Source organism: Phalacrocorax aristotelis, chromosome Z (assembly GCF_949628215.1).
Source record: "Phalacrocorax aristotelis chromosome Z, bGulAri2.1, whole genome shotgun sequence".
Classification (NCBI taxonomy): domain Eukaryota; kingdom Metazoa; phylum Chordata; class Aves; order Suliformes; family Phalacrocoracidae; genus Phalacrocorax; species Phalacrocorax aristotelis.
In genome coordinates, this window is record NC_134311.1 from 78319496 (window position 1) to 78345061 (window position 25566).

Genomic DNA, 25566 nt, shown 5'->3' on the forward strand with positions numbered 1-25566 from the left:
TTGCATTTCATTTGCCATCTTTTCTTTTCCATTTGTAATCCTTTCATATTATTTCTTTTCCTTGCTTCCCTCTATTTCCGACTCTTTGCTCCTACTCTCCTATTCTCCGCCCATTCCTCACCCTACTCACTGTATCTTTTCCAACACCCCTTTCTATTTCTTTCTTCATCCAGCTTTTACTGTCCCTCTGACACTGAGGGGTTATAGTGCCTTTTGCCTCCCTCTCTGTCCCAGCCCATGGCTGTTTTTGTGTGCACATAGTCCAGAAAAGAAGGATTTATGTACTTGCTTCACTTTCAAAGTTTGACCTAGAGATGGATAGATAGAAAGTGCCACTAATACTCATAATAATCAGGCACTTGGTGTGCATTAAGAAAATGATTTGATAACAAACTCAAACCTAGAATGGAGACTGCTCAAGGTGTCAGAATCCATTGCTTGAATGAAAGCTAATGGGAGTGCTTCAGTCTATCAGCTGCTACAACAGTACATACAACTGCGAAGGTTTTTAATTGGTTAGGATTTCTCTCTTTAAATGTTTTTCGCTCCTCTCCTCCAAATACACAAGCATGCACATCAACAGGTAGGTTTACTGAAACACAGGGCATGGAGTAAAAATAAAATTAAATAAGTTCTTGAAGTCCTCAGATGCTGCGGGTTTCAGCACTGGAGGGGCTGGAGTAGGCTTCCAGGAAATGGAACTGCCATGTGAAATAAGAATGATGTACACAAATGTTCTGGAAGATTCATGTGAAGTTTAAGCTCAGTGATGGAAAGTCTATGCAAATTCTGTCTCCCTGAGCCACAGCAGAAAAAATGGCTCCTGTATCAAAATCTATTTGTGTGCGTTACTTATGAATGATGATTAATTTTCTTCTCTAAGCCTGCATCCTCCAAGCTGTGAACACAATTATTGTGTTTAGCTAGAAAATTATACAAGATGTGTTTCCTTGCTGCAGGCAGAATTTATGAAACCTAACTGGAATTAGGGTAAAAATCAACTAGGAAAAAGACTGATAGAGGACTGCATCTTGGGAACTTTCACTTAGTCAATAACAGGGCTTGACTAAGGAAAAACAGTGCCAGAGATGGGACAACACTGAGACATGTTACAACTTCGTTATAATTCAAAATTATCTTCTGCCTCCCAAGGATCTTGGTTTTGTGAGATATAAAGCATTATTTTCAGGTTCAGACACATGTGAAATCTCATTAGCACTTCCCTGTTTACATTCCTTTTAGACACAAGTGCCTTTCCTTCATTGCTAAGAATAACAGGACCATGTGTTTTCTTTGGCCTCGTATTTCATATGCCTCCAGTGTTTGTGCTGCATTCACAAAGTACCTCCACTTTTTTGATCTCTCCAACATCTAGACCCCAAACAGAGAATTTCTCTACAGAGCCATCTGCAAACTCGTCTTTTCCTTCTGGGAGATCCAGCCACAGCCTCTCTGTCTGCACTTTCTGAGGACCCATGATGATTATGTACACTCGGCTGTCGGTGCTGGAGTCATATTCTGTGCCTGTCGTGATGGTGATGTGGTACGGGATCACTGCAACAAACAGAGGTTTAATCATTAGAAAACCCCCACACATATGCATTTACATTAGACTTCAGAAAACCAGGGACTCATCCCATCAGAGAGAGCAGTTGTATATGCTAAATAGGCTCACATCCCATTGAATTCTTTCGGAGAAGGGGTAACACCATGCTGTGCTGGGCTACAAATGTGCATGGGACACTACTTTCCCATACACGCTTGGGACTGAATTCTGCAAGGGTTCATTTGCCCAGACAACCCACCTGGCTGCAAGGAGGTTATAAGTCCAGATTTATCCCTAACAGATGACAGAACAGCAAAGGGCTTGAATCTTTATTTACACCAAGAGACCTTCTTGAAGATGAGACTGAGCACCTAAATCTTAAGTAGGCTATTAGACCAAAGCAATCTTACAGTCACTGTTCAATGATGTTAAATAAATCTATGATGACTCCAAGGTAAACCATTACTGACTGAATGACCCAGTACTACTGCAAATGTTCTCCTTTGTGCTTCATTCAAGGATTGCTGTGATCTATGGGGCAGTTCAGGGTTTCAGCATCTCTTTGCAAATCCAGGCAAACTATTAATCCTTGTATTAAAGGTAGGTCACTCAAGAATTTTATATGTTGCCTAACAATATTGATTAGGGGTAAAACCTTCAGGCCAAGGCTTGGGACTTAGCCATCTTTTCTTTGTTTTTCAGAAATTTCAGTTCTGCTGTTAAAAGGGACGAAGTACCAGGCTGCTTTTCAAGTGCTTTCCAAAAGCTCATTTGGGTAATGCAAGCGGGTGGTGCAGAATTAGACGCTGAATAATCATTTGATTTCTCAGAACATTTGTGCAGGGCTGTTCGAACCATTCTGACAAGACTCGGAGCTCTGAAACTTGCCTTATCACAGACTCAAAACTCAGCCTGACTTCATCATTGCTTTTTTGATTAAAACAAAAAAGGTTTATAAAACTTGACAAAAAACTGGGTTGGTTTTCAAATCATCTGGGATTGACAGCTAATTTTGCTTTATGATGACTAAGAACAGTTTTGGAGTGGGGGGTTGTACTAGAAACTCACATCAAGCTCAGAAAATGCGTGCAATACCAGGGAAGGCATGAATACTTGCTGACCAAATCTGTTCTTACCTTTGGACAGAGCAGAACCCAAAGATATTCATTCAGCCAAAGTTTCAGGATTTTGTGCACCAACACAAAATGAACTGATGTTTGGGAAAGTCTTATTCTCCCCGTTATGGAATAATTTCATTACAGTGTGCACATCAGCATAATGATATGCAATGCAGTCTTCACAAAATAACCATTGGAGCTGCTGGTAATAGCAGGAGAAAGAGTTTAGCTGTAGGCAAGACAGATTTTGTAAGAATATGTTGAGAGGTCATGTTTAGAACAGATTGAGACTCCTCTTTTAAATAAAATATATTTTGAATAGGGACAAAATTTTCTTTTATACAGTTTTCACCCTGTTCTCCTGTGACAGAGTAAGTTCACAGAACTACCAGCATTTCCAACTGATGTTGCATCCTCAAGCCAAAGTACTTGGAAAATCTATATAAAAAGTGAGAATTATGAGAAATTGCTATCATTTCCCACTTTAAATAATGATACAGATACATACAGTGACTTGCTACCATACAGCAGGAAACCCTGTTTGCAGTTCTTTCCTTTAAAAATTAGAAAAGTGATCCTTTAATTTGTTTATGACCCCCTCCGTTGTCTCCCTCTTTCTCTAGGACTCCATCATTCTACTTCTTCAAACACAGGAGAATGCAAAACCTGAGGTACATGGCCAAGCAGGACACCACAGGCGCTCCACCACATCTCCCTTTGCCCCCTGTTTCCTTGAGTCCCTGCACAGACTTCAGCCGGATTGAGGGCATGTGTCCCCCTCATTGGACACTGGGTTTCATTAAGGATGTAGCCTGCACAATCTCCAGCAATGCCTTCCAATATGGAGCAGTGTTCCTAGTTCAGACCCAAGTAGGTTCCTAGTCAACAGGACTTTTCTCTGTGCTCCATCCTCACATCATCTCCTGCTCCTCAAAGGTATTCACCATCCTCAGCATAAGAGAGTCAAAATTGGGCTGCTGAAATTGTCACTCGCTTTCTGAGGCAATCCCCAGTACCACTTCCCCTAATCAACTGACTAAAAGCTAGCTTTTAATCCAGCTCACGAGGTGGCTGTCTGGATCACACAATCATAGAATCACAGAATTGTTTAGGCAGGAAAACACCTTTAAGATCAAGTGCAACTGTTAACCTGACACTGCCAAGTCCACCACTAAACCATGTCCCTAAGCACCATGCCTACATGTCTTCTTTTAAATACCTCCAGGGACGGTGACTCCCCCACCTCTCTGGGCAGCCTGTGCCAGGGCCTGACCGCTCTGGCAGGGAAGGCATTTCCCCTCATCTCCAACCTAAACCTCCCCTGACGAAGCTTGAGGCCGTTCCCTCTCGCCCTGTCACTGGTGACTTGGGAGCAGAGACCAACCCCCCCCTCACTCCAGCCCCTCTCAGGCAGCTGCAGAGAGCGAGAAGGGCTCCCCTCAGCCCCCTCTTCTCCAGGCTAAACCCCCCCAGCCCCCTCAGCCACCCCCCAGCACACTTGTGCTCCAGACCCTGCCCCAGCCCCGCTGCCCTTCTCTGGACACGCTCCAGCCCCTCAAGGCCCTTCTTGTCCCGAGGGGCCCAAACCTGAGCCCAGCATTCGAGGTGGGGCCTCCCCAGGGCCGAGCACAGGGGCCCCATCCCTGCCTGGCTCCTGCTGGCCACCCCAGCGCTGACACAAGCCCGGGGGCTGGTGGCCTCCTTGGCCACCCGGGCACTGCTGGCTCATGCCCAGCCGGCTGTCAGCCAGCACCCCCAGGGCCTTCTCCGCCGGGCACTTCCCAGCCCCTCTGCCCCAGGCCTGGGGCGTTGCCTGGGGTTGGTGTGACCCAAGGGCAGGACCTGGCCCTTGGCCTTGTTAAACCTCATAGAGTTGGCCTCAGACCATCGATCCAGCCTGTCCAGGTCCCTCTGCAGAGCCTTCCTGCCCTCAGGCAGATTGGCATTCCCACCCAATTTGGTGTCTCCTGCAAACTCCCTGAGGGCACACTCGATCCCCTCATCCAGATCACTGATAAAGATATTAAACAGGACTGGTCCCAGCACTGAGCCCTGGGGAATGTCACCTGTGACCAGCCACCAACTGGATTTGGCTCCGTCCACCACAACTCTCCAGGCTTGGGCATCCAGCCAGATTTTTACCCAGCAAAGGGTCCACCCACCCAAGGCAGGAACTGCCAGTTTCTCCAGGAGAATACTGTGGGAAACAGTGTCAAAAGCTTTACTAAAGTCTAGGTAGACAACATCAACAGTCTTTCCCTCATCCACTAAGCAGGCCACCTTGTCACAGAAAGAGATGAGGGTAGTCATGGAGGATCTGCCTTTCCTAAACCCATTCTGCCTGTGCCTGATGTCCTCGTTGTCCTGTCCATGCTGTGTGATGGCACACAGGATGGTCTGCTCCATGACCTTCCCTGGCACTGAGGTCAGGCTGACTGGCATGTAGTCCCCCAGATCCTCCTTCCTGCCCTTCCTGTAGATGGGCATCACATTTGCTACCCTCCAGTCAACAGGGGCCTCCCTGGTTAGCCAGGACTGCTGATAAAGGATTGAAAGGGCCTTGGTGAGCGCTTCTGCCAGCTCCTTCAGTACCCTTGGGTGGATCCCACCTGGTCCCATAGACTTGTGTGTGTTTAAGCGGTGTAGCAGGTCACCAACCATTTCCTCCTGGATTATGGGGGTTTCATTCTGCTCCCCGCCCCCCCACCTTCCAGCTCAGGGGTCTGGGTACCCAGAGAACAACTGGTGTTACTGTTGAAAACTGAGGCAAAGAAGGCATTAAGCACCTCAGCCTTCTCCTCATCCGTTGTCACTGTTTGCCCCCACATCCAGTAAAGGACTGAGATTCTCCTTAGCCCTCCTTTTGTTGCTAATGTATTTACAGAAACATTTGATATAGTCTTTTGTGGCAGTAGCCAGATGAAGCTCTAGTTGAGATTTGACTCTTTTATTTTTCTCTCTGCATAACCTCATGACATCCTTGTAGTTGTCCTCATCTCAAAAAGGACTCAGGCACTAGGAATCTGATGAATTAGGATGATATTTTGGCATATTGGCCTTTAATGCCAACATAGAGACAATACCGCTGAGGAAAGCAATGGTGTAGTAGGGAGCCTGGTAGACTTCAGCTCCTATCCTTACCATGGTTGCTCTGAATGTCTTCAGCTGAGCAGCAGCGTGTTCCCACCAGAGGTCTGTCTGGAAATCTGTGTTAGTCGAGGTGGGTGTAGAGCTTAGAGAGGCTGTGGCTTTCAGCCAGGTGGACACCACTGCTCCCTGGTGAAGCATGCAGACTCAGTGCCTTTCATGCATGCCCTGCTATGCATACTGCTGAACAACCTGCCTCACCATGCCCTGTTTGCTCGCCCTATTCGTCGCTCTTCTGGTGGCCAGCGTTCTCTAAGGTCTTCTTTTATATGTGTGTGTGGCAGCTTGGCCACCATTGCTCCTGGTCCCGGCAAGGTCTTCTCAGCTGCTGTTGCACAATCTGGGGGCTCCTGGAGGGTCTCTCATCCCCATCAGAGGGTCCACCAGTTGGGGAAGCCCCCTCTGTGCACCACGTTAGAGCTCTCTGCTACTGATTATGCCAGCACCAGAGCAGCTCATATTATAGACTGAGTTGTGCTTATCTGACATTCCTTCAAGATGCAGAATCCTTAATGAGGCCATGTCACTCTAACAGAGATAATGGTGATGACAAACCCCAGGACTCAGAGAAGAAAGACCACCCTGGCACAATGGGGATGATGGGAACTATCCTAGCTCTGCTGGAGGGGGGTTCTCATGGGAGATGCTGATGTTTTACCCATTATTTGTGAAACTACAAGGAATGCCAACATTGCAGATGTTATCCATTGTCTCACCACAGAAGTAATATCAGAAAGAACATGGGAATCACTTATTTTCTGTTTGAGCACAATATGGGATTACAAAAGAAAGGTTGCCCCAAGACACATGGGTTGCACACCAGCTTAAGCGATGTGCAGAATTATGTCTCCTTTACAACTTAAAGGTGTGGGACATGCAACCCAGTTATCACATCACAACAAGCTACTGAGCATCAGCTGAGCTGCAGTAACCATTTGTGTGAGTTCCCTTGGACCATGTCAATGAAAGCTATCTTAAACTGCTAAGCCAAATTATATAATTTTACACTTGGCTTACCATGGAAGTTCAAGGTAAGTTTAATTATTTTGCACTTTCTCTGGACTAAGAGCACATATATAGACAGCAACTGTGACTCAGCTACTGCCCAGTTACTTGTTACAACAAAATATCTTAACCATGCATCTAAAATCTTAATCTAAAGATGAAAAGCCCAATACAGGATGACAACAAACTGTAGGTGCAAGTCAGATGACAAGTCAATGTCCTGGAACACAGAGATGATTAATCAAAAGGCACATAAATGCAGAGAAAAAAGCCTGTGTGGTAATGAAGTTATAAGGAAGTATCAATGGACTGAGGAAGTTTTCCACAAAGGTTTACATCAGCTGATGGACACTGATATTCTAGGCTTCCTTCACAGCCAGGCCAGAAACAAAACCTGCACAACTTTCCCACCTTGTGTCGGAGGCAGCAGAGTAAGACTAGCCTCCCTGCATGAAAGCTGTCCTTTGCAGATACAGTCCAGCATATTTCACTTTTTATAAGTTGCAATCCAGAAACAGATTTTTCTTTCATATCCAGCTTTGCTTTGTCTCAGGAACTAGTGCCTAAAGATTAAAATCTACACTAGGAGCCATCAACTCTTTCCACCAGGTATTTGAGCAGGAGCCTAAGTGCAGAGTTCATGGACTCCTTGCCTTTCAGTGACAGCATTTGCCAAACCTCCTCCTTTGCCCAGTTATGACAATCTAGCTTCTAGAAGAGAACAAACTCACCTGAGCACTCCCAGTTGAAACTTGTTTTCTGAGAGCTGAGAGACTTCTCTGTTGTCTTGCTCAGTTCCCCATATCCCACTCCCCTCCCAACCCAACAGCCACTGTGACGCAGGTACATGTCATAAGGAAAAAACCTGAAGGTTCTAAAATAATTCACATTTAAATTCGCATTAAACAAACATCCTTGGTAATGAGGCACTACTAGCGTGATCATGAAAAGGGGAGATGGCTTAAATGTGGCAAATAATGTCTCAAGAACTTCAAAGCTGTCTTTGGTAGTTCAGATCTAGTATGCTACATGAAACATCAACTTGAGTAGGTCAAAGAGGTATAGAAGAAAAAAAAATGTTGATATCAGCAACAAGAGCTACTTTAAGGAGTCGTGTGGAAAAGAGCCTCTGATAGTCCAAGGGAGGTTCTTTTGGTGGTAACTTGTCTGACTTACAGTCCCCCTCACTGCAAAGAGCTTTGGATCTTTTGAAGGATGCTTCAGACAAAATTATACAGAACTTGCATAAATTCTTCCATCAATTCTATCAGACCCCATGGTTCAGAGGGGAGCATCACTCTCCCCACCTCTGAAGTGCTGTCTGCAATGAAGTTGGTGGTGGAGGTGGAGGAAGAGGGAGTACCATTCTTCAGGTCAATGGGTTTCTTCCTGAAAAGGCCCTATGGATGTTCTTTACCAGGTCCTTTTCCACATTTGGTGTGGATGAACTCATGTAACTTTAGGCATCTAAGAGACATGATTTGTTATTGCAGTTGACTGTAGATGTTCCGTATGTGTTTTACCTCACTGTGACAGAAAACAGCGTACCATTGAATAACCACCTACCTAATGATATTGTCACACTGTCCAAAGCACTGCACTGTTTGAAGAACTTGCATCTGCTGGCAATAGAGAAGTTAATTGTGACAAGCTACAGCATCACAGATTTCCACAGAAAAAGGAGGGTTGGAAGCACTGAAGATGCTGTGAACTTCATGGCTTATTCCACTGTTAGAATTGGAGAGCTATAGGAGAAGCCACAAACACAGTAACACAAGCACTGATCCAGCCTTTCCCAAAGCGGTCACAACACAAGGTGAAGAGCAGCAATTTGCTATTCTGCCTCTCCTTGCTTTTCATCAAGTCAAACGCAGCCTCTCAAGCACTGAAAGCCAAGAACTCATGTATGCATGCAATCAAGCACAGTGCTCACTCACGTGAACCTTCTTCTGCTGCCTTGACCAAGCTGGATTTTTTCATCTCCTTCAGGTTTGCATTACTATCCTGACTTGACAGGCTGAAGGATGAGCCATCCAGGCTGTTTCGCTCACCGTCATAACTCTAGTTGGAAGGGAAATAGGGGAGGGTAATGAAGCTGAGGGCCCAAGTGTTGCCAGCTGTTCCCATGTGCCTCCAAGAACAATATGAGAACAAATCCCTGTAGATCCCCAGGTAGCCTTTTGTTTGGTGTACTTCAAATGAATGTGCCTTGTAATTTACTGCAGGTCATTCATTGACATTATTGATAAAGTTGACAGGCCATTTTGGATGTGTATTATAATAAAAGAAAATATAATGGACATAACAGTCTTTAATGGTGCTTTGTGACTTTTTTCTCTGCTACCTGTGTGAGCAATAGCCAAAGAAAATTCAGATGGATGGAACAGTGCCAGATTTGCTTATCAGTGGACACACTGTAGTGTCAGAGTCATGTACCTGGTACAGGTCAAAGAGCGTGAGAGGGAGAGTACCACAAAGATTAATGATATGAAATACCTATTGCATTTGAAGAGTTACTGCAGATGTGTTCAGTGACACTGTCCAATAAATGTGAGGCTCTTACCATGCAGTCACGTAATGTTAGAAAAAAAAAAAAAAAGATTAGCTTTTCCTCATTACGAATTAATACGAGCAACAGAGTAAATGTGACCACAGCATTCATAGCATTGTCTGCTGCAATTTTATGAGGGAACATATGGCAATACTCCTCCATGATGTAACTCTTCTTACATCCGTTCTGTTATATTCAGGATGAGTCTGGCCCAGTTTCACTAATGATAATTTTAGTGGTAACTGTCAATTAAAATGTCACTGTATTTTGCAAAGTGGACTCCTTAAATACAATGGATTTATAATCAGCTGCGTTATTATGTCTCACTGTATAGAAGCAAGAGAGGTCTATTAATCTTGTTTGCTAATTTTAATTAGTGCATGTACCTCAAATTCCAATTAGCTATATTAGCCTGATAAAGCAATAGAGAACGTGCAAGTAGAAAGGGCATTTCACTAAAAAACATTTGGTACTTTGAGTGGTAGCCAACAGACCAGACTCTTTATGTTTGGCAGTGGTGGAATAAGGAGCTAAAAAGATAAACCCATCCAGTCCAGTGAGGATGAAGTCAAAGGACCCACCATTTTGTCTTGAGGACTTTGAATAGTGGGACCCATAACTAACCTACTTTGTGAGTACACCAACGAGAGCAGCAGGAAAATATACTCTACCGTGCATCAGCAAGGTGCTTTGACTCTCAGCTGAAGATTTGACCTTAGATTCCTTGATTTTTCTATTGAAATTGCGAATTACGGAGCTAATGATATGTCCAGGATTCAGCTGGGATAAAGTTAATTTTCCTCCTAGTAGCTGGTATAGTGCTGTGTTTTAGATTTAGTATGAGAATAATGTTGATAACGGACTGACGTTTTAGTTGTTAAGTGACGCTTACACTCGTCAAGGACTTTTCAGCTTGCAATGCTCTGCCAGAAAGGGGGTGCACAAGAAGCTGGGAGGGGGCACAGCCAGGGCAGCTGACCCAAACTGGCCAAAGGGGTATTCCATACCATGTGACGTCATGCTCAGTGTATAAACTGGGGGAGCTGCCCAGGGGCAGCAATCACTGTTGGGGGCCAGACTGGGCATCGGTCAGTGGGTGTTGAGTAATTGGATTGTGCATCACTTGCTTTGTATAAGATGATTATGATTATTACTACTACTATTTTACTTTATTTCAATTGTTAAATAGCTCTTATTTCAACCCATGAGTTTTCTCACTTTTACCCTTCCAATTCTCTCCCCATACTATTGCAGGGGAGTGAGCGAGCAGCTGTGTGGGGCTTAGTTTCTGGCTAGGGTTAAATCATGACATGATACTAGGCTGAAAATGGTCATATTTTTAGTACTTGTCTGAAAATCACAAATTCATTTTGGACAAGTCAGAAGGTGTAGGTCCCTAATGATCTGTCTTTGAATTCAACCAGATATTCAATCATTTTGTATTTATTAGTAGCAGTGGGTTGGGGTCACAGCTTTGAGCCATAACTGTACCTGTTCATAAAGTGTACGCTCTATCTTTTTGTCTTCTTTCTTTTTAGACAGCCAGCGCTCACACAGGAAAACGAATGACTCCTCCGTGGTCTCATCCAGGATCTCTACTTTTTCTAGGTACCAGTCAGGACTGAACATGCTATTGTCATGACGAATCTTGATCTTGTACAAAATGCCAAGGTCCACAGCCTGTATAGTAAACGTATCCTCCTGCAGAGTGTTCAATAACAGTTTCTTCTGTTAATGAGCTCTCAAAAGATCATTTACCGGACAAAAGCGAAAGGGAACTACAGAGCACAATATGTGTTTAAATTCCTGAATCACACGATGGTGTTTGGTTAAAAGCTTTGCAGCAGTCTATAGAGGCATCTCTGTACACTAAAACTGTTCTGCAGGGAAGCATTTTGAAACCTGCTTTTGCTATGAGGGAGCTACGAAATAATGTCACTTTTACAACCAATTACAGTGTTGAATTCCTGGAATTTTACATCCTGGTTTTTGAGTCTAAGTAAAACTTCCCTTTCTAATCCAGTTAGATTGGTATAGTCAGTGCAGTTAGGACAATCTTTGTCATCATTATAACTGAGTATCTCCATATAAGGCTGTGAATATGATTTATGGACTGCCCACAGAGTACCACTTTTGGAGTTATTTTGTCAAACACATATGCAGTTTAGGCCCCATCAGTTTGTCTTGCAGTGAATGACAAAATGTATTATTTACACGCAGATCAGTTGCATAGAGGCTGCGAGAATGAGAGACCTCAGGTTTCACGTGCTCTGAAATCTGCAACTAACAATCCAAGCCAGTTTGCATGGACCAAGCTCATAATCTATCAGTGACTTCACAGACACAGCCACCGAGCTGCTGCAGTGCCTGCCAGTCGTAACACCCAGCTGACATCCATTCAAAGTATTTTAAGAGGTGACGAACTTGGTAAATGGTATCAATCAATTCATCCCTGATAGGAAAACTCATCCTATAAAGACAGTCGTTGACTTGTTACATTAAAGACTGGAAAACAGAAAGTGTTATTAACCCGTTGCATTTGTACCTGCCCTCTTTCAAACTTGTTGAAGTTTGTTTCAGATTTGCTGAGTTTTCTCTCTCCCGTGTCCCCCAGATCTCCATAGATATTTAGGAAAACATTAGCGTCTGTCCCAGCGCCGTACATATCTCCAGTGAACACGTTAATCTTGTATGTGTGAACTGCAGAAAGAAAAAGAGACATGATTTCTGGACAGGTAGATTATCAAGGTCTATCTTAGATACTGAATTTACCTAAGAAAATGGTTCCATAACTTTCTGCTCATCACTTGGTTCTTGGAGGTTTAAAATCCCGTATGCTTTATCCTTCCAGGCTTCTGATAATGATCCAAAGGTTGGGGAATCACTGGGATGAAATTTGCTGACTTTCCTTTTCCCCATCTAATCAATGCCTCTGTGTTGCGCTGATCGCATGAAAATGCAAAGACTCATTATGGTTATTACTGGATGCGAAGTCGATAGAGGTGAGGGAACTCAGCACCTTTTCATACCGAGGCTCAAGGGACCTACATCTAAGAACAAGGGATTCAATGTTGTGAATTCTTAATACTCCATCTTCCATAAACAAACTCCAGGGACTCAGATGTGCAATTTCTACCAGAGCTAATGGCATGTATCTCTGTAAATTCCCCAAACAGAAAAAGAACAGGTTTCTGTGTTCTTTTGCTGAGACAGTATTTAAAGAAGTGTTGGAGCTGTACTGTTTAAGTACCCTTTCTCTTTAGCTTGCTCAATGATGATCCAATAAAATCTCATCAAATTTTTAGTAACGTACTTTACTAAACCTGTTAAATACTCCTATTTTTATTTTGCTACTCTTTACCCAATTACACAGGGAAAACAAACAGTTACCGAGAGCATCCTCGCCAGGAAAACAATTAGGAACTGTACAAGCCTCTGATTACCCTGGTGGCATACAAGCCTTGGAGAATGCCTCCTTGCAAATCCCAGGGCAATGCAAATGAGGAATAGGCACAGAATCTTAGTTAGGATTCTTCTTTGTTCATTAACAGCATCAAAGAAAATATCTATGTTGTCTTTTTCTTACGTACCTAGCTTTCCCAGTAAAACAGGGCCTATTCTGCTTCATAGTCCATCAAAGATTTCCTTTGATTTCTCTAAGAAATGGATCATGACCATTCATCAGGCTAGGTGAAATGCCAGCTTTTCTGGTTTGCCTCTACACATTATATCCTACAGAATTACAACTTCATATTTGCAAGACAACTGCTGCATTGGTAACAGCGGAAGCGAAGGATATAGCCTAATAGTCAATTCATCCCACTTTGGTTTTTGCTTGCCAGTTCTGGAGAGCTTCAGGACTGAAATGCAGTCTACTATATAAAAGATGATCCTCAGAATACCACAAGCTGATCTTCCATTGTTGTAATTTACACTGCCTCAGTGCCTAAGTTGTATGAGGACACCTAGAAATGCATAAGATGTTATTCCCATCCCTGATATTTTATATCTAAAGCAGAAGTTCCCAAACTTAGCCCTAGCTCACAGCCAAAAGAAATCTTCAGCTATCCAAAAATTCTATTCCATAGACCATAAAACTTGTTTTAAGGCTTTGCCTTTAGAAGGAAAAAATGCAAGTCACCTGGGTTAGTTAAGACATGGGAACTAATGCAAGGTAAAGCAACAGAAGTTAGAAGGTTAAAGAAAATGCCATGCGGGCATCTGACAGTCATGACGCTTACTAATTGATATTAAAACTGTCTTTGCCTCTCCAGCCCTCCCTACAGCAAGACACTTCTTCCCTTGGCAATGGAAAAAACTTAGAATCCATATAAATTCCACCCTGACAATGGTGTACTGTAAATGCAAATCACTCTGGCAGAAAAGAAACTGAGAGGAATGATTTTCTCTATTGAATCATCTTGTCACCAGATGCAAAAACCAAGAATTAAGGTGGCAGCTGAATTCAGCTTGCTTTTCTCAGAGTGTAGGAAGGTTCACAACTTCTCTCAAGGGTAGAAGCAGCTCGGGGTGGGAAAAGGAGGTCCTAGAGTAATGACAGTTAGGAACAGCTGGGCATACAGAGAAACAACAAATTTAGGATGAAACTTAAGTTCTGGTTCAGTTGCTTCAGCTATGAGGAGGACCAAACGGTGCATGTGAACACTTTGTTCTCCTTCCCAGAGAGGCTTTAATGAAGTGAGGGTGGCTGCCTAGAGCAAAATTTTCAGAGGATGTCCATATGTACCTGAAAAGCAGCAGGAAAAACAACTTCAGGAGGAAAAAGGAGCATAAATCAGACTGCTAGGGTAGGAAAGGAGAGGGCAGAGCACACAGGACAGGTGAAGTTGGGTAAACAAGTAAAGATGTTTGCAGAGCCTGGAAGACAAAGACAAGATGGAGGAAATTTGTTAGGCATCAGAGGACACGTGCAAACTGTGTCTGTGTGAAAGGATGTCTGTGACAGGTTTGTAAATGCCCTACAGGAAGACAATGGTATTATTGCACAGAAGTGCTTCACGTATAAAGGGAGGCCAGAGAACAAGAAGGGAAAGACATTTGAACAGTTGTACCAGAGCTGCATTTGCTTGAACCTCACATCCAAATGGTTTGCTCCAAAAAATCAGATGAACAGGTTCTTACTTGCTCCTAGGGTTATATTACCTTCTAATGGGTCTTCAACTTCCTCCTCTATCTGCTTGAGTGTCCCGTCCTTCATGAGTTTTTCAGTAAAAATATCAGATGGTACCAGTTCTCTGATAATCTCACCATCGTCTTCAGATTTTGCAAGCCATCTTTCACATGGAAATGTGACAGTTTCTGAGCCCTGAAGTAAACATGACAGAGATAATACCTTCAAAACAAAGCGAACATGTTAGCATTTCCTCTTTGAAAATAATCAGGCATGCAAGCAAGGATTTTCAACTCATATGTATGCATGTGTATGTAGATGCAGGCCTGAAATAGCATATAGAAATATATTTCCTGCAGAAAGAGGACATCTGAGAGCTCAGAGAAGGAGCACTGAATGTGTATAAGAGAACAGTATGCCCAGTGGCTGTGTGAGACTAGCTGTATGACCCAGTAGATCTCTGCCGTTCCCCGTTTTCGGTCTTTCAAATTCCTAATCAGGACTGCACCATTCCCACTGAAGCATATTTTACTGAGTCTCTGCAATCCCTCTTCAATCCTTATTCAGGCAGCATTCTCTTTGAAGTCAGTAGGGTTTTTTTTCTGAGTCAATACTTCAAGATTTTGCCCTATAATTCTGTGACTCAAGCTGATTTCCAGGCAATTCCCATACGTGCATTAAGAGGAGAAAAATAGTGATTTAATTTTTGATCTTTTGTTTTGACTTCACTTTGGTGGAAACAAATATGATTTCTCTCATCAAACTAACAAAAACAATAGAACATGTGTTTTCCTCTTGGTAAACAAAATCAGTCCCAGACCACTCATTAAGAACAGACTCCTGTAAGGCCTCCAAGATGGTAAGAAGCAAGCAGCTTTCTGTGTGCTGGGCACCCCAGGCTATGTCTCCATAGAGGGGCTTGAGCCATCGTGCAACTTGCAGAGCCCAGAAGTCTGAACAGAAAAAAGTTACTTTTAATCTCACAGTAGCTAAATAAAGGAAGAAAGAACAGCCCATTCCTTACTGGCAACTTCAGCATTGCTTTCCTAAGCAGCTCCAGTGCTTCCTGCTGTTTGCAGTACTCTCTGTGCCACCACTTCCATATATGGCTTAGATATGAATACTGCCCACCTTAATTACTTTCATGTAATTGCTTACCAAACCAACACAGGGTCCTTTCTTTGTTATTTTTACTATTTAAACACTAAAAAATTAATATATAGTAAAAGAAGGGAACAGTTTTCACTGCAGGAACACTGAATATTGTGATCACTGTGTCCTTCTACCCAGTCCTGCACCAAGCTGCCAGATCCTGCCCCCCAGACAAGGTCACTGGGGAGGAATAGGTAGCACACTTAAGATCAGACACCCACTCCAGTCACTGCTAACCTTGTATCAACTGTATAAACAGCACCACTGCACGCAAATCCCAGACAAGTTGATCTGCAGGAGCTGAACCCCTCCAAGGGCCTTGTGTGACCGAGGGTCTTGAGTCTGCAGCAGACCCACATAGCCCAAACCTTCTGCCCTCAATAAAACACCATTTCTCCTCCCCTGTGCTGCTCCCTGCAGTGCTGCTTTTTAACACCAGGCTTGCAACGTTTAACTCCATAAGGCGATTTGGAGCATGACTTGTACAAAATGGTGTCAAACAAAACTGGCAGCACTTTAGGTGATTTCAAAAATTGTACTTTCAAGTGTTATTTTTGCTGTATAAGCACAGACTGGCGGCGGCTGGAAGGGCCCTCTGGAGCTCACCCCGTCCCACCCCCTGCTGGAGCAGGCACACCCAGAGCAGGGGCACAGGGCCGCGTCCAGGCGGGGGGTGAATGTCTCCAGGGAAGGGACCCCACAGCCTCTCTGGGCAGCCTGTGCCCCTGCTCTGGCACCCGCACAGCAAAGGGGTTTCTCCTCATGGTCAGGAGGAACTTCCCGTGTTCCAGCTTGTGCCCGTGGCCCCTTGGCCTGGCGTTGGGCACCACTGAAAAGAGCCCGGCCCCATCGCCCTGACACCCACCCTTCAGATATTTATAGGCACTGATGAGATCCCCCCTCAGGCTTCTCTTCTCCAGGCTGAACAAGCCCAGGTCTCTCAGCCTTTCCTCACCAGGGAGATGCTCCAGCCCCTGATCCCCTTGGCAGCTCTGCGCTGGCCTTGCTCCAGCAGTTCCCTGCCCTTCTTGGACTGGGGGGCCCAGACCTGGCCGCAGCCCTGCAGGTGTGGCCTCACTGGAGCAGAGTACGCACCACTACTTCTGCCTCCTCGTTTTGCTCTGGCTGTCTGACCACATAATCTGTATTATCTCACCCTATGCTGAGCCGATGAACAGTGATTATCTCCCCACCTACAGTCCGGGAATAGAGGGCTTTCCAGAATGACGCTTCAGTGCTGAAACTCTCTCTTCGCAGTAGAGATCCCACTTCAGTCATGTCTCTCACTCCTAAACATTCATAATGCTGGCTGTGCATGCCATTGATATGAACGCTGTTTATCTGGTAATAGGATATCTAGGGACTTGAGTGCCTGCACAGTGGGGCATAACGCGCAGTTACTGCAAAAGTTAATTGTAACATTATTGTTAATCACCATGTCATTGTCACAGCTTTTATTGGAGTTTCCTTGTTAGTGATTGCATTAATATTTAAGTGACGTGAAGTGCACTGTTTTATGTTACCCACGGTAAAATCCTCTTGCAGCTCCAAACAGAATTTTTTCCATTAGAGTCTGAGTCTGGCCCTAAGCTAGAAGCAGGGTATGGTAGTGTGCTAAAAGTCAGTGTTTTGCCCTTCTCCAAGTTGTAAAAAATGAAATATAATTATCAGATATAATTGGCATGCCAAGACAGGGTTTTATTGGCATGCAACAATCCTAGTTTCCTACCCAAGTGCTTTCAATTTAATCTGAAAAGTTACTGACCTCATTTTCTTTTGCAGCATTACAGATACATCTAGACACCTCTTAGCAACCTAATCAGGTAGCACAGCTTTTAGAAACGTTGGCAGCATATTGCTATCGTGTGGCAGGTCATAATATCCTGCAGCTGATCAGCAGCATCATGCAGTGCTCTGCTTTCTTCTTTTTCCTATGCCATAATCAAAAGATCAGCAGAATTGTAAATCTCTTCATTTTTAAGTTGCTCATCATTTTCCTCCCTTCCTGAACCTTCCCTGGTTTCTCACTGTCTGTCCTTCAATGACTGCAGAGCTGCGCAGCCTCAAGACCCTTTCTGGGCTAATGGAAGAACACCCCATGCACAGCTCTCGGGGGCTTCCCCAAGCGCTTAGTTAATATTAGGCGTAGAAAGAGGCAGCCCAGGAATCTCTTTTCCCTTGGTTTCCATATCTTTGCGCATCCCCCTCTTCATCTTCCCTAGTCTAAGACCAATACCATTATCTCCAAAAATAACGCCATCTTGTTCATTAACCTAATCCTAATGAGGCTGTACAAGGCAAGGGTTAGTCAATACACAGATAGAGGGTCTCATAATAGCAGACTGGCAAAAAGGTGATCATGAGGAACCATCAAAGGGTATTGGCTTGTGAAGAAGCTTGTACAAGAGGATACAAGCCTGAGCATGATAAGGAAGTTTCAAGGCAGACCTTTGACTTGATCGTGAGACGAAGAGAGTAAAACATATTCCAGAAATTTTGAAAGAGGAAGCAAGATGAGAAGTAGGTTCCCCATGACTGACCAAGCCATGTTTACACAAACACTTGATATGTGAAGTGACTTCAGGAGGTGAGGAGACCTGAGCATTGAGGTGGAGATGAAAGCTGACATCCCTTCAGCATAAGGGGAGAAAGGACAAGACAGAGGAGAGAGCCCAGGTGTTTCCAAACACAGCTACTGCTCCAGTTCTGAACTGGTCCTGGAGAGGTGATTTCCTTCTGAACTTCCCTGCAGCCAGATTTGTTCCTGTTCCTACAGCCAGCATCTGAAAGCTTGGACAGGAACAGTTTCTTACCTGGACAAGATCAACTTGACCAATCTGGCTGCACTGCCCTAATCCTGCTGACATGAGCAACCAAAAGTCCTAGGACTTTATTTTCAGGCTTTGCTGAAGAAGTCTACACGTATTAAGAAAGCATACCTATAAGATTGTATGGATCTTACTTGATATTTTTGATATCAGTGATTCAGGGACTTGTACTCACTGGCTTTTTACTTGTTTTAGTTGTACTGGCTCCCTGCATTTATTCTTCAAGAATTAAAGCACTGATGAAACTATTTCTTGTCCATGTTTAGCAACAATACTTTTTATTTTAAAATGGTTCCCCCACTTCCCATTTCCTCCCCTGTGATTGTTCAAAACAAAACTACACATGAAAATAGGAAGCTTTGGCCTCTCATGTCACCCAAACCCACCATTATTTAAGTTAGCCTTGAGTATTCTGGGATGTCCAGTGACGGTGGTGCAGCGCAGCACAGGGACACATGCTCGGTCCTGAAAGTCTTTAGCAGTATTTGCACAGCAATGGGTACAAACTCAGGAATCTCCCCTCTCAGCCCAGCAAGCAAGTCATGATAATGTTGCCTTCAAACCCAACAGGCTCCTTCACACAAAACATAAAGAGTAGCAAAGACCTCTAAAAGGTTGAGGAGCAACACCACTGCTTTGCTCCCGTTCATTACTAGGAGGAAAAATTCTATTGTAGTCAAAAATGTACAATGAGAGCAGCATTTTTTAAAAAAATAAAAAGCAATGATTGCTGAGTCTTATAATAAACATTTGAAAAATAAAACATGCTAATAGGTGTTTGCTGTCCCCAGATCCTCAAGCTCTAGCAAGTTCATTAGTGTGCGTTGTTCTTCAGGGAGTCACTTTTCACTGTTAACCACGCTTTGTATAGAGAAGATACTCTTTGGGAAATGGAAGCAGCTGCTAATGGAAACCTATTACAGAGTGCTGGGATTCACAGCCTACCTTTCCATTTGGCAACAGTCTCCGAATTGCCACACGGTCTAAATGCCATCCAGAGTTCAGTCCTCCACCCTTGTGTCCTATGCGAATCTTTTCAATAATGTCACCAACATCCTCCAGCTACAGAAAAAAACGAAAAAAGACAAATTATACGGAGTGAACAGGTGACTTTTGAGACACTACTTCTTTAGCTTATTTCCTATTTTCCAGCCTGTAGGAAGTCCCAGGGGAGAAAATACTAACATTGATGCCATTATGCCCTAACTTGCATATTATCTGAAGGGTTTCCCTGAACTCCTATTCCAAAAAATGGAAAGAATTTTGCTCTACACATATTACCCACTGTATGAGACAGGTTTGGCTGCACAGTAGCAGTCCTGCATCTCAGGCTTCTCTGTATGAGAGGGAATGAAGGAAATTTTTTTAGAGATTGCAATGCTGCTGCATCTTAAATTGTTCTTTTCATATCCCTTTCCTTTTTAAACACTTATGTGCACTCTTATGACACTAGAAGAATAGCTTTGAGGTCAAAGTACAATATTAACAGCCTGGCATTTTATATTATCTCTCTCCTGCTCTGTCACAGAATCCCCATACCATTCTGAGCAAGTCAACAGGATCACTGTCTTATGAAGTGGTTACTTTTCCTTTTTTTTGTGCCTCACTCTATTACTTGAGTAATTTGTTATTAGTTCATTATTTTTAAGTCACCTCCCTTCCAAAGGCATGAACAGGAAAAATGATATATGCTCCTAAGTAATCGCTTTTGGATATTTCAGTGCAAGCTTTCGTGTAGTTGGCCTTTAAAAAACAGGCTGGCTGCAAACCTCCTTTGCACTTCTCTTGTAGGAGAAGCACACTGAGCTGTCTTTCTGTCCATAGGGACTTGGAGTCTTTTTGTCTTGGAAACATGAGAAAACCGAACATCTCAGTTTGCACCACTGGAGACTACTCCCTTTTTCTCTTCCCAGCTGGCAGAATTGCCCCATACTGAAGAAAAGACATCATTAATATTGGGAAACTCCTCAACTCAGCAAGTCTGACTGTACTACTCAAGGAGTTCGCACTCCCAACAAACTGGATTTGACTTCACCAGCCCTGCCCTGATTTTAGACAGCACAAGCATCAGTTGCAAAATAATTAATTGATCCAAACTCATTTCTAAAACTCATGCATACACACAAGTATACACTAGGGGAAAATTATTTACTTCCTCTTTTGTCCTGCCCAAATACTCAACTTTCAGTGGGGTTTTTAATCAATACATAGTAATAAAGTGATGCTGGACCAGTAAAATTAATGTTAAAGAAGTAGTGGTCTTTACTCTGCTACATACATCTCCAACAAATCATCACTTGGGAGCATAGCCGAGACCAGTCTCTAATCTTTTTTGCCTCTTTTGCAAAATACAAAATGGTAGGGGCAGTTAAAAGACTAAAACAAATAGGCAATTCTCAGTTTGTGCTTCCTGAGATCCCCAAATTGTTTTTAAGGTCTGTTGAATTCCAAATTACGGCTCTACACAAATAGGTTAAAGAAGAATGTATTTTGCTTCATCCCTATCTCCTACAGCAAGAGGAAAGGGGGAAGAGAGAATGAAGTCTAGGGACAGATTAAAATGATGTTGTAAATCTGAAGAACAAACTGCATTTTCACTCACTTCATCCAAGAAAAGTACTGATGTTTCAGGTTCTACCAAACCTGAAATAAATCTTATGGAATAAAAAAATAGCAGTAACACTCAGCTTAAGATTTATACCTACGGATTAATGCAACGTCTATTACGAAAAACTGTGTGGAAACTCCATTGAAATAAGTATTCTTTGTTTTTAAGGAATCACACTAGGGAATTATTTTATGATTCATGCCATATAACAACAATGAGGGCTGGAAGCATTTTAACATTTTAAAAAATTTGGTTTAAGATTTGCCTCCAATTATTTTACAAAACCAAACCAAATTCAAAACACAGAGAGGTTGTGCAGTCCTCTGCAAAGTCAGTGTTGGTGTTGCATGGAGGCAGGGAAGCTGAGGATATGAAGCAGCACCAAAAGTATAGGCCAGAACCTATATTTTTGCCTCACACACATTCTCAGCAATAACTATAGATTATGAATAGGAACTGCTGAACACTGTAGATGTAAATGAGCTCACTCATTTATGTGCACTGATTTAGTATTTGCATACAGTTGTGCAAACACTTCAGGAAATACTTGGTAAGATCTTTCAAAAAGTTACCCTTGGGTATTCAAAAATCACTGTGTCTGCAGCAAAGCAACAATTTCTCTGTCCGAGGATACAGAGAAACAGAGCATGACGCTTAGGTTGCCACAGAGTTAGAAAAAATGAACAGACCTTCCACCTGAAAGTGCTATGTAAGTAGTGAGCAGCATGGACCACATCCTTCAACATAATCTGCTGAAACAGGAACATGAAAGGATGCATAGGGACTTTAAACACAAGGCAGCTAGTTTCAGTGATACTGCAAGCATTTGATTCCTGTTACCTTTCAAAGTATTGCAAACTGCAAGAGAAAGCAAATATGCAAGCAAATAAGAGTCATGAGGAGACTGGTGCCCTCTCCTTGGCAAGTATGGTCTAGGAAATGGAAGATGTAAAGACTGTCCGAAGTGGCTCTCAACTTTACCTAGAAGGGCAAAGCCTCCATATCCCTGTGTTGGTACATCTCATCTCCATGATAAAATTGCATCAGCCTTTACAAGGCTTAACATGGCATTAGGCTGCAGGGACTCTGCATGTTGATACCTTTGAGTTGCTACTGACTGGAGGTCAGTGAGAAAAGATTTGATTCAGTACACAGTAAGTCCATCGCAAAACAGTTTTGTCCCCACATTCTTTGAGTAAAAGAGCTGAATAGCTTTCCCTAAAAGTGGAAAAATTCCCACTTCACTCCATTTTCTCTTCTTAATCCCCTTCGGACAACTTAAGATAAGAGTGAACATCTTGATCTTACCTCCACAATGAACTGATTCACTGAGTTCCTTTCAAAATACATCCTTTGCTCTCTCTTGTTGAGGCACAGGGATTTCTGCCGAGTGCAGATCCCATCGGTTCCATAGAGAACAATGAAGACATCTGCATCTGTGCCCGCTCCAAAGATGTCGCTGGTGTAGACTGTGATCTCATAAGGAACAACTGATTTAGGAAATGACAAAAAATTAAAACAAACCAACAAAAGTTAGTAAGAAGTATACCAATGCTCCTAAGAACATTTTAATGAAAAAAAATCTGGATTAGAAAACTCAACAGTTAAAGAGGACAGGGTAGCAGTCATGCACTTGTGGTCATTTAGTTACCAAGCTGGTCAGTACTATGAGAAACCAGAGGAATTTCCTTTAACTCTATAAGGCCAATTGACCTCAATGCATGTTCATTTACAGAGATTTTGGGGTTAGTCACACGATCAAAAAGCACTCATTATATTTATACCTGCCATATAAAGTTATTGAAACAGGATTTACTTCAACAGCTCAAGTCTTAAAGCAAAACATGAAATCACAGATTTTTGAGGAACTAGAGCGAAGGATGATGTTAAGCCAAGTGGAAGCAGTATATAAATATTCAAGAGAGCCTTATTGATAAAAAATATTATTTTCATTACTAAACAAGTGACAAGTTGCAGAAGAAAAAGAAAGAAAACCTTCTGCTGTCTGCTCTGATCTAGTTTTCTCTTAGTACCACCTTCTCCTTAACACCAAAGCAAAAAGGTTAATTGCTACCAGATAATGGTGAATACAGAACAGTAAGGATTGAGCCCTAAAATACTTCCATATTCTGTTCCCTTGGGTTCTCCAGAATGCCCCATGACCCCAAAAACTGATGCCTCCTTTTGTCCTTCTCTATCTTCACAACCTCTCAGTCCTGAGTCCTGCTGGAGCATGCCTCAGACTTGCTCAGGAATAAGACTGACCCAAGAATAAAACTAGGGCTCTGTTCTTGGCTCTGCTACAGATTTGCTGAATATCCTTAGTCAAGTCACTTCCCACCTCAGTTTCCAAGTTGAGACGTTTAGCTCCCAGAGTAAGAGACCTATGTTCCGATGTCTGCATGTCAAATAGGTGTGTACATCTCCAGATGCAATTACTAAAGTCAGTGGAGTTTGGAGAAGGAGTCAGATAAGTAAATTCAGGAGTATTCCTCAAGGTCAGCTGAATAATTCTCCAAATCCACCATCTGTGAATGGCCAAACATCTATTGATGATAACGGGAAATCGGACATTCCACTGTCATGAGGACATGTAAATTCAGGTGTGCCATCTGACAAACTGAGCCCTGTCCCTATCTCTTTTAAATCCTTTCTGAAATCTACAGATGAAAAATGCCAGGTAAGACTTGGGCACCACTGACTGCCTGCAGGGACTTCTCCTGCCGCAAGCAGACACAATCCCTGTAGTCCACATGCTACCCCTAAGCACAGCCTTTGACACCTAGCTCTATCACCAGGATCTGCTCCTGGCCATCCCTCTTCTATACACCAGCTACCCAGCTTCCACCATTTCCCATCGCTCACTACAGTCTTCTCAGCTGCTTGTCATCTGCATCCTCCTACACCACATCAACTTCAGTCGTCTTTGCCATTTTCACTACGGTACTTTGTGCTATATTTCATGTTCAGCATCTCAGGGTAGAGAGAAGCTTTCTGGCACCATATGTGTTACTGTTGGAGTAACTCTGATTCTGCATATCAGAGACTAATCATTCATTAAAAACCCAGGCCTTCTAAATACAGCTCTCAGGATAACAGAGATGAGGAAGTTTTCTTCTACAGGGAGTCAGCCTGGAGTTACTTAATATTCTTTCTGCCCAACTCAGTGAAATCAGCCCTGCTGTGCTGCCGGTAAACTGCAATAGTTTCTCCAATATGTAAGGGGAGGGTGGGGTGGGAAATCCTGGACACCAAAAATCACACGCTACGCATTATGAATTAAAAACTATCTTCTCTGCTAAAGTCCATGGCGCTTGCTGTTGTTGCTGTTGTCAGCTTGGAACTGAATCAGCAAAGTGGCACCATAACAAGTTCACTAGCAACACAACTTTCAGCTGTCAGACTCCCATTTCATTTACATGGCACTTTTAAAGTTGTATTCCCACAGGCATGATTTTAATTGGACTGCCGATGACATGCTTTCATTGTTTGTTCAGCGTGAAACAGTTCTGGCATGAGTCGTCATAAAACAAATCAAACCTTTCTAGTTACCTCTGGCAAAATTAAACCCCCAGGTTAATAGTTAGGAAACCAGAATGCAGTAAATATCACATTGGGAATGGTTTAAATGGTGGAACAGCCTAAGCTGACACTGAGTCCGGTACAACCTTTTTGCCAGAGAGACCTATTTTCAAAGGCTAAATGTGGATGCCTGACAAAAGTCAGGTTTACACAACATAGGAACTCAAAGGCATGGTATGCCAGAAACTCTTACATCATTGTAATATACGGGGACATTAATAAATTCTACAGTCAACATCTGCATCTATATATATATCAACTGGGTTAAAATGGAAAAAACTGATGAGAAGCACATACAAGGTCTCTGGGGTATATTCACTCCTATGAACATATCCACTATAACTATATACAAATTTATTTTTTTCAAACATAAATACTGTTATGTCTTCCACTTGACTGGCAAAAGCGAGGAAGGGAGCAAAGAGTATCCATTCCTCTGCTCCAGACATTTTATGTAAAGAAAGCAATACATGAGAAATAAAAAATAGCCTGGTCAAAGCATGGGGGAGGCACAAAGAGATTATGTTGGCAGATCCTCAGAGAAGAAAAATTATTTCAGCTTAGAGACTGCAGGATATGAGAATCGGGACTTTGGAGGGTAGGCCAGCCAGTGTGAAAGAGACATTTAACATTAACTATACTGTTGACAGTGAAAAAGAAGGAGCCAAAGTAGCTGTTAGCCTTCTATGTGATTATTCTCACAACTACTTATAGAGAAGGAAACTGAGGCATAAAAAGAGAGATTGGGCAGATTTAACTTTTGATGACTAAATAAGGAAATGCCGGAGGTAAGGCTTTTGACACCACCAATGCATACAATGAGGGATGCAATGACATAGGAGACATCTTTGGTGTGAACAGCTTATCATTTGTCCAAAGTGACCTAGGAAGCACCTGT

The 25566-nt window shown here is 43.0% G+C and overlaps 1 protein-coding gene across 1 annotated transcript in view; it reads right to left on the reverse strand.

Moving 5' to 3' along the window:
• LOXHD1 (lipoxygenase homology PLAT domains 1) overlaps positions 1–25566 on the reverse strand; it is an 85199-nt gene that overhangs the window by 41895 nt on the left and 17738 nt on the right. The window contains exons 12-18 of the mRNA XM_075079003.1: positions 22395–22576; positions 19424–19540; positions 14531–14693; positions 11913–12067; positions 10859–11068; positions 8754–8877; positions 1346–1554 (exon numbers count right to left, since the gene is read on the reverse strand). Of these exons, the coding sequence (XP_074935104.1) occupies positions 1346–1554; positions 8754–8877; positions 10859–11068; positions 11913–12067; positions 14531–14693; positions 19424–19540; positions 22395–22576 (1160 nt within the window). The remainder of the gene's footprint in view (positions 1–1345; positions 1555–8753; positions 8878–10858; positions 11069–11912; positions 12068–14530; positions 14694–19423; positions 19541–22394; positions 22577–25566) is intronic.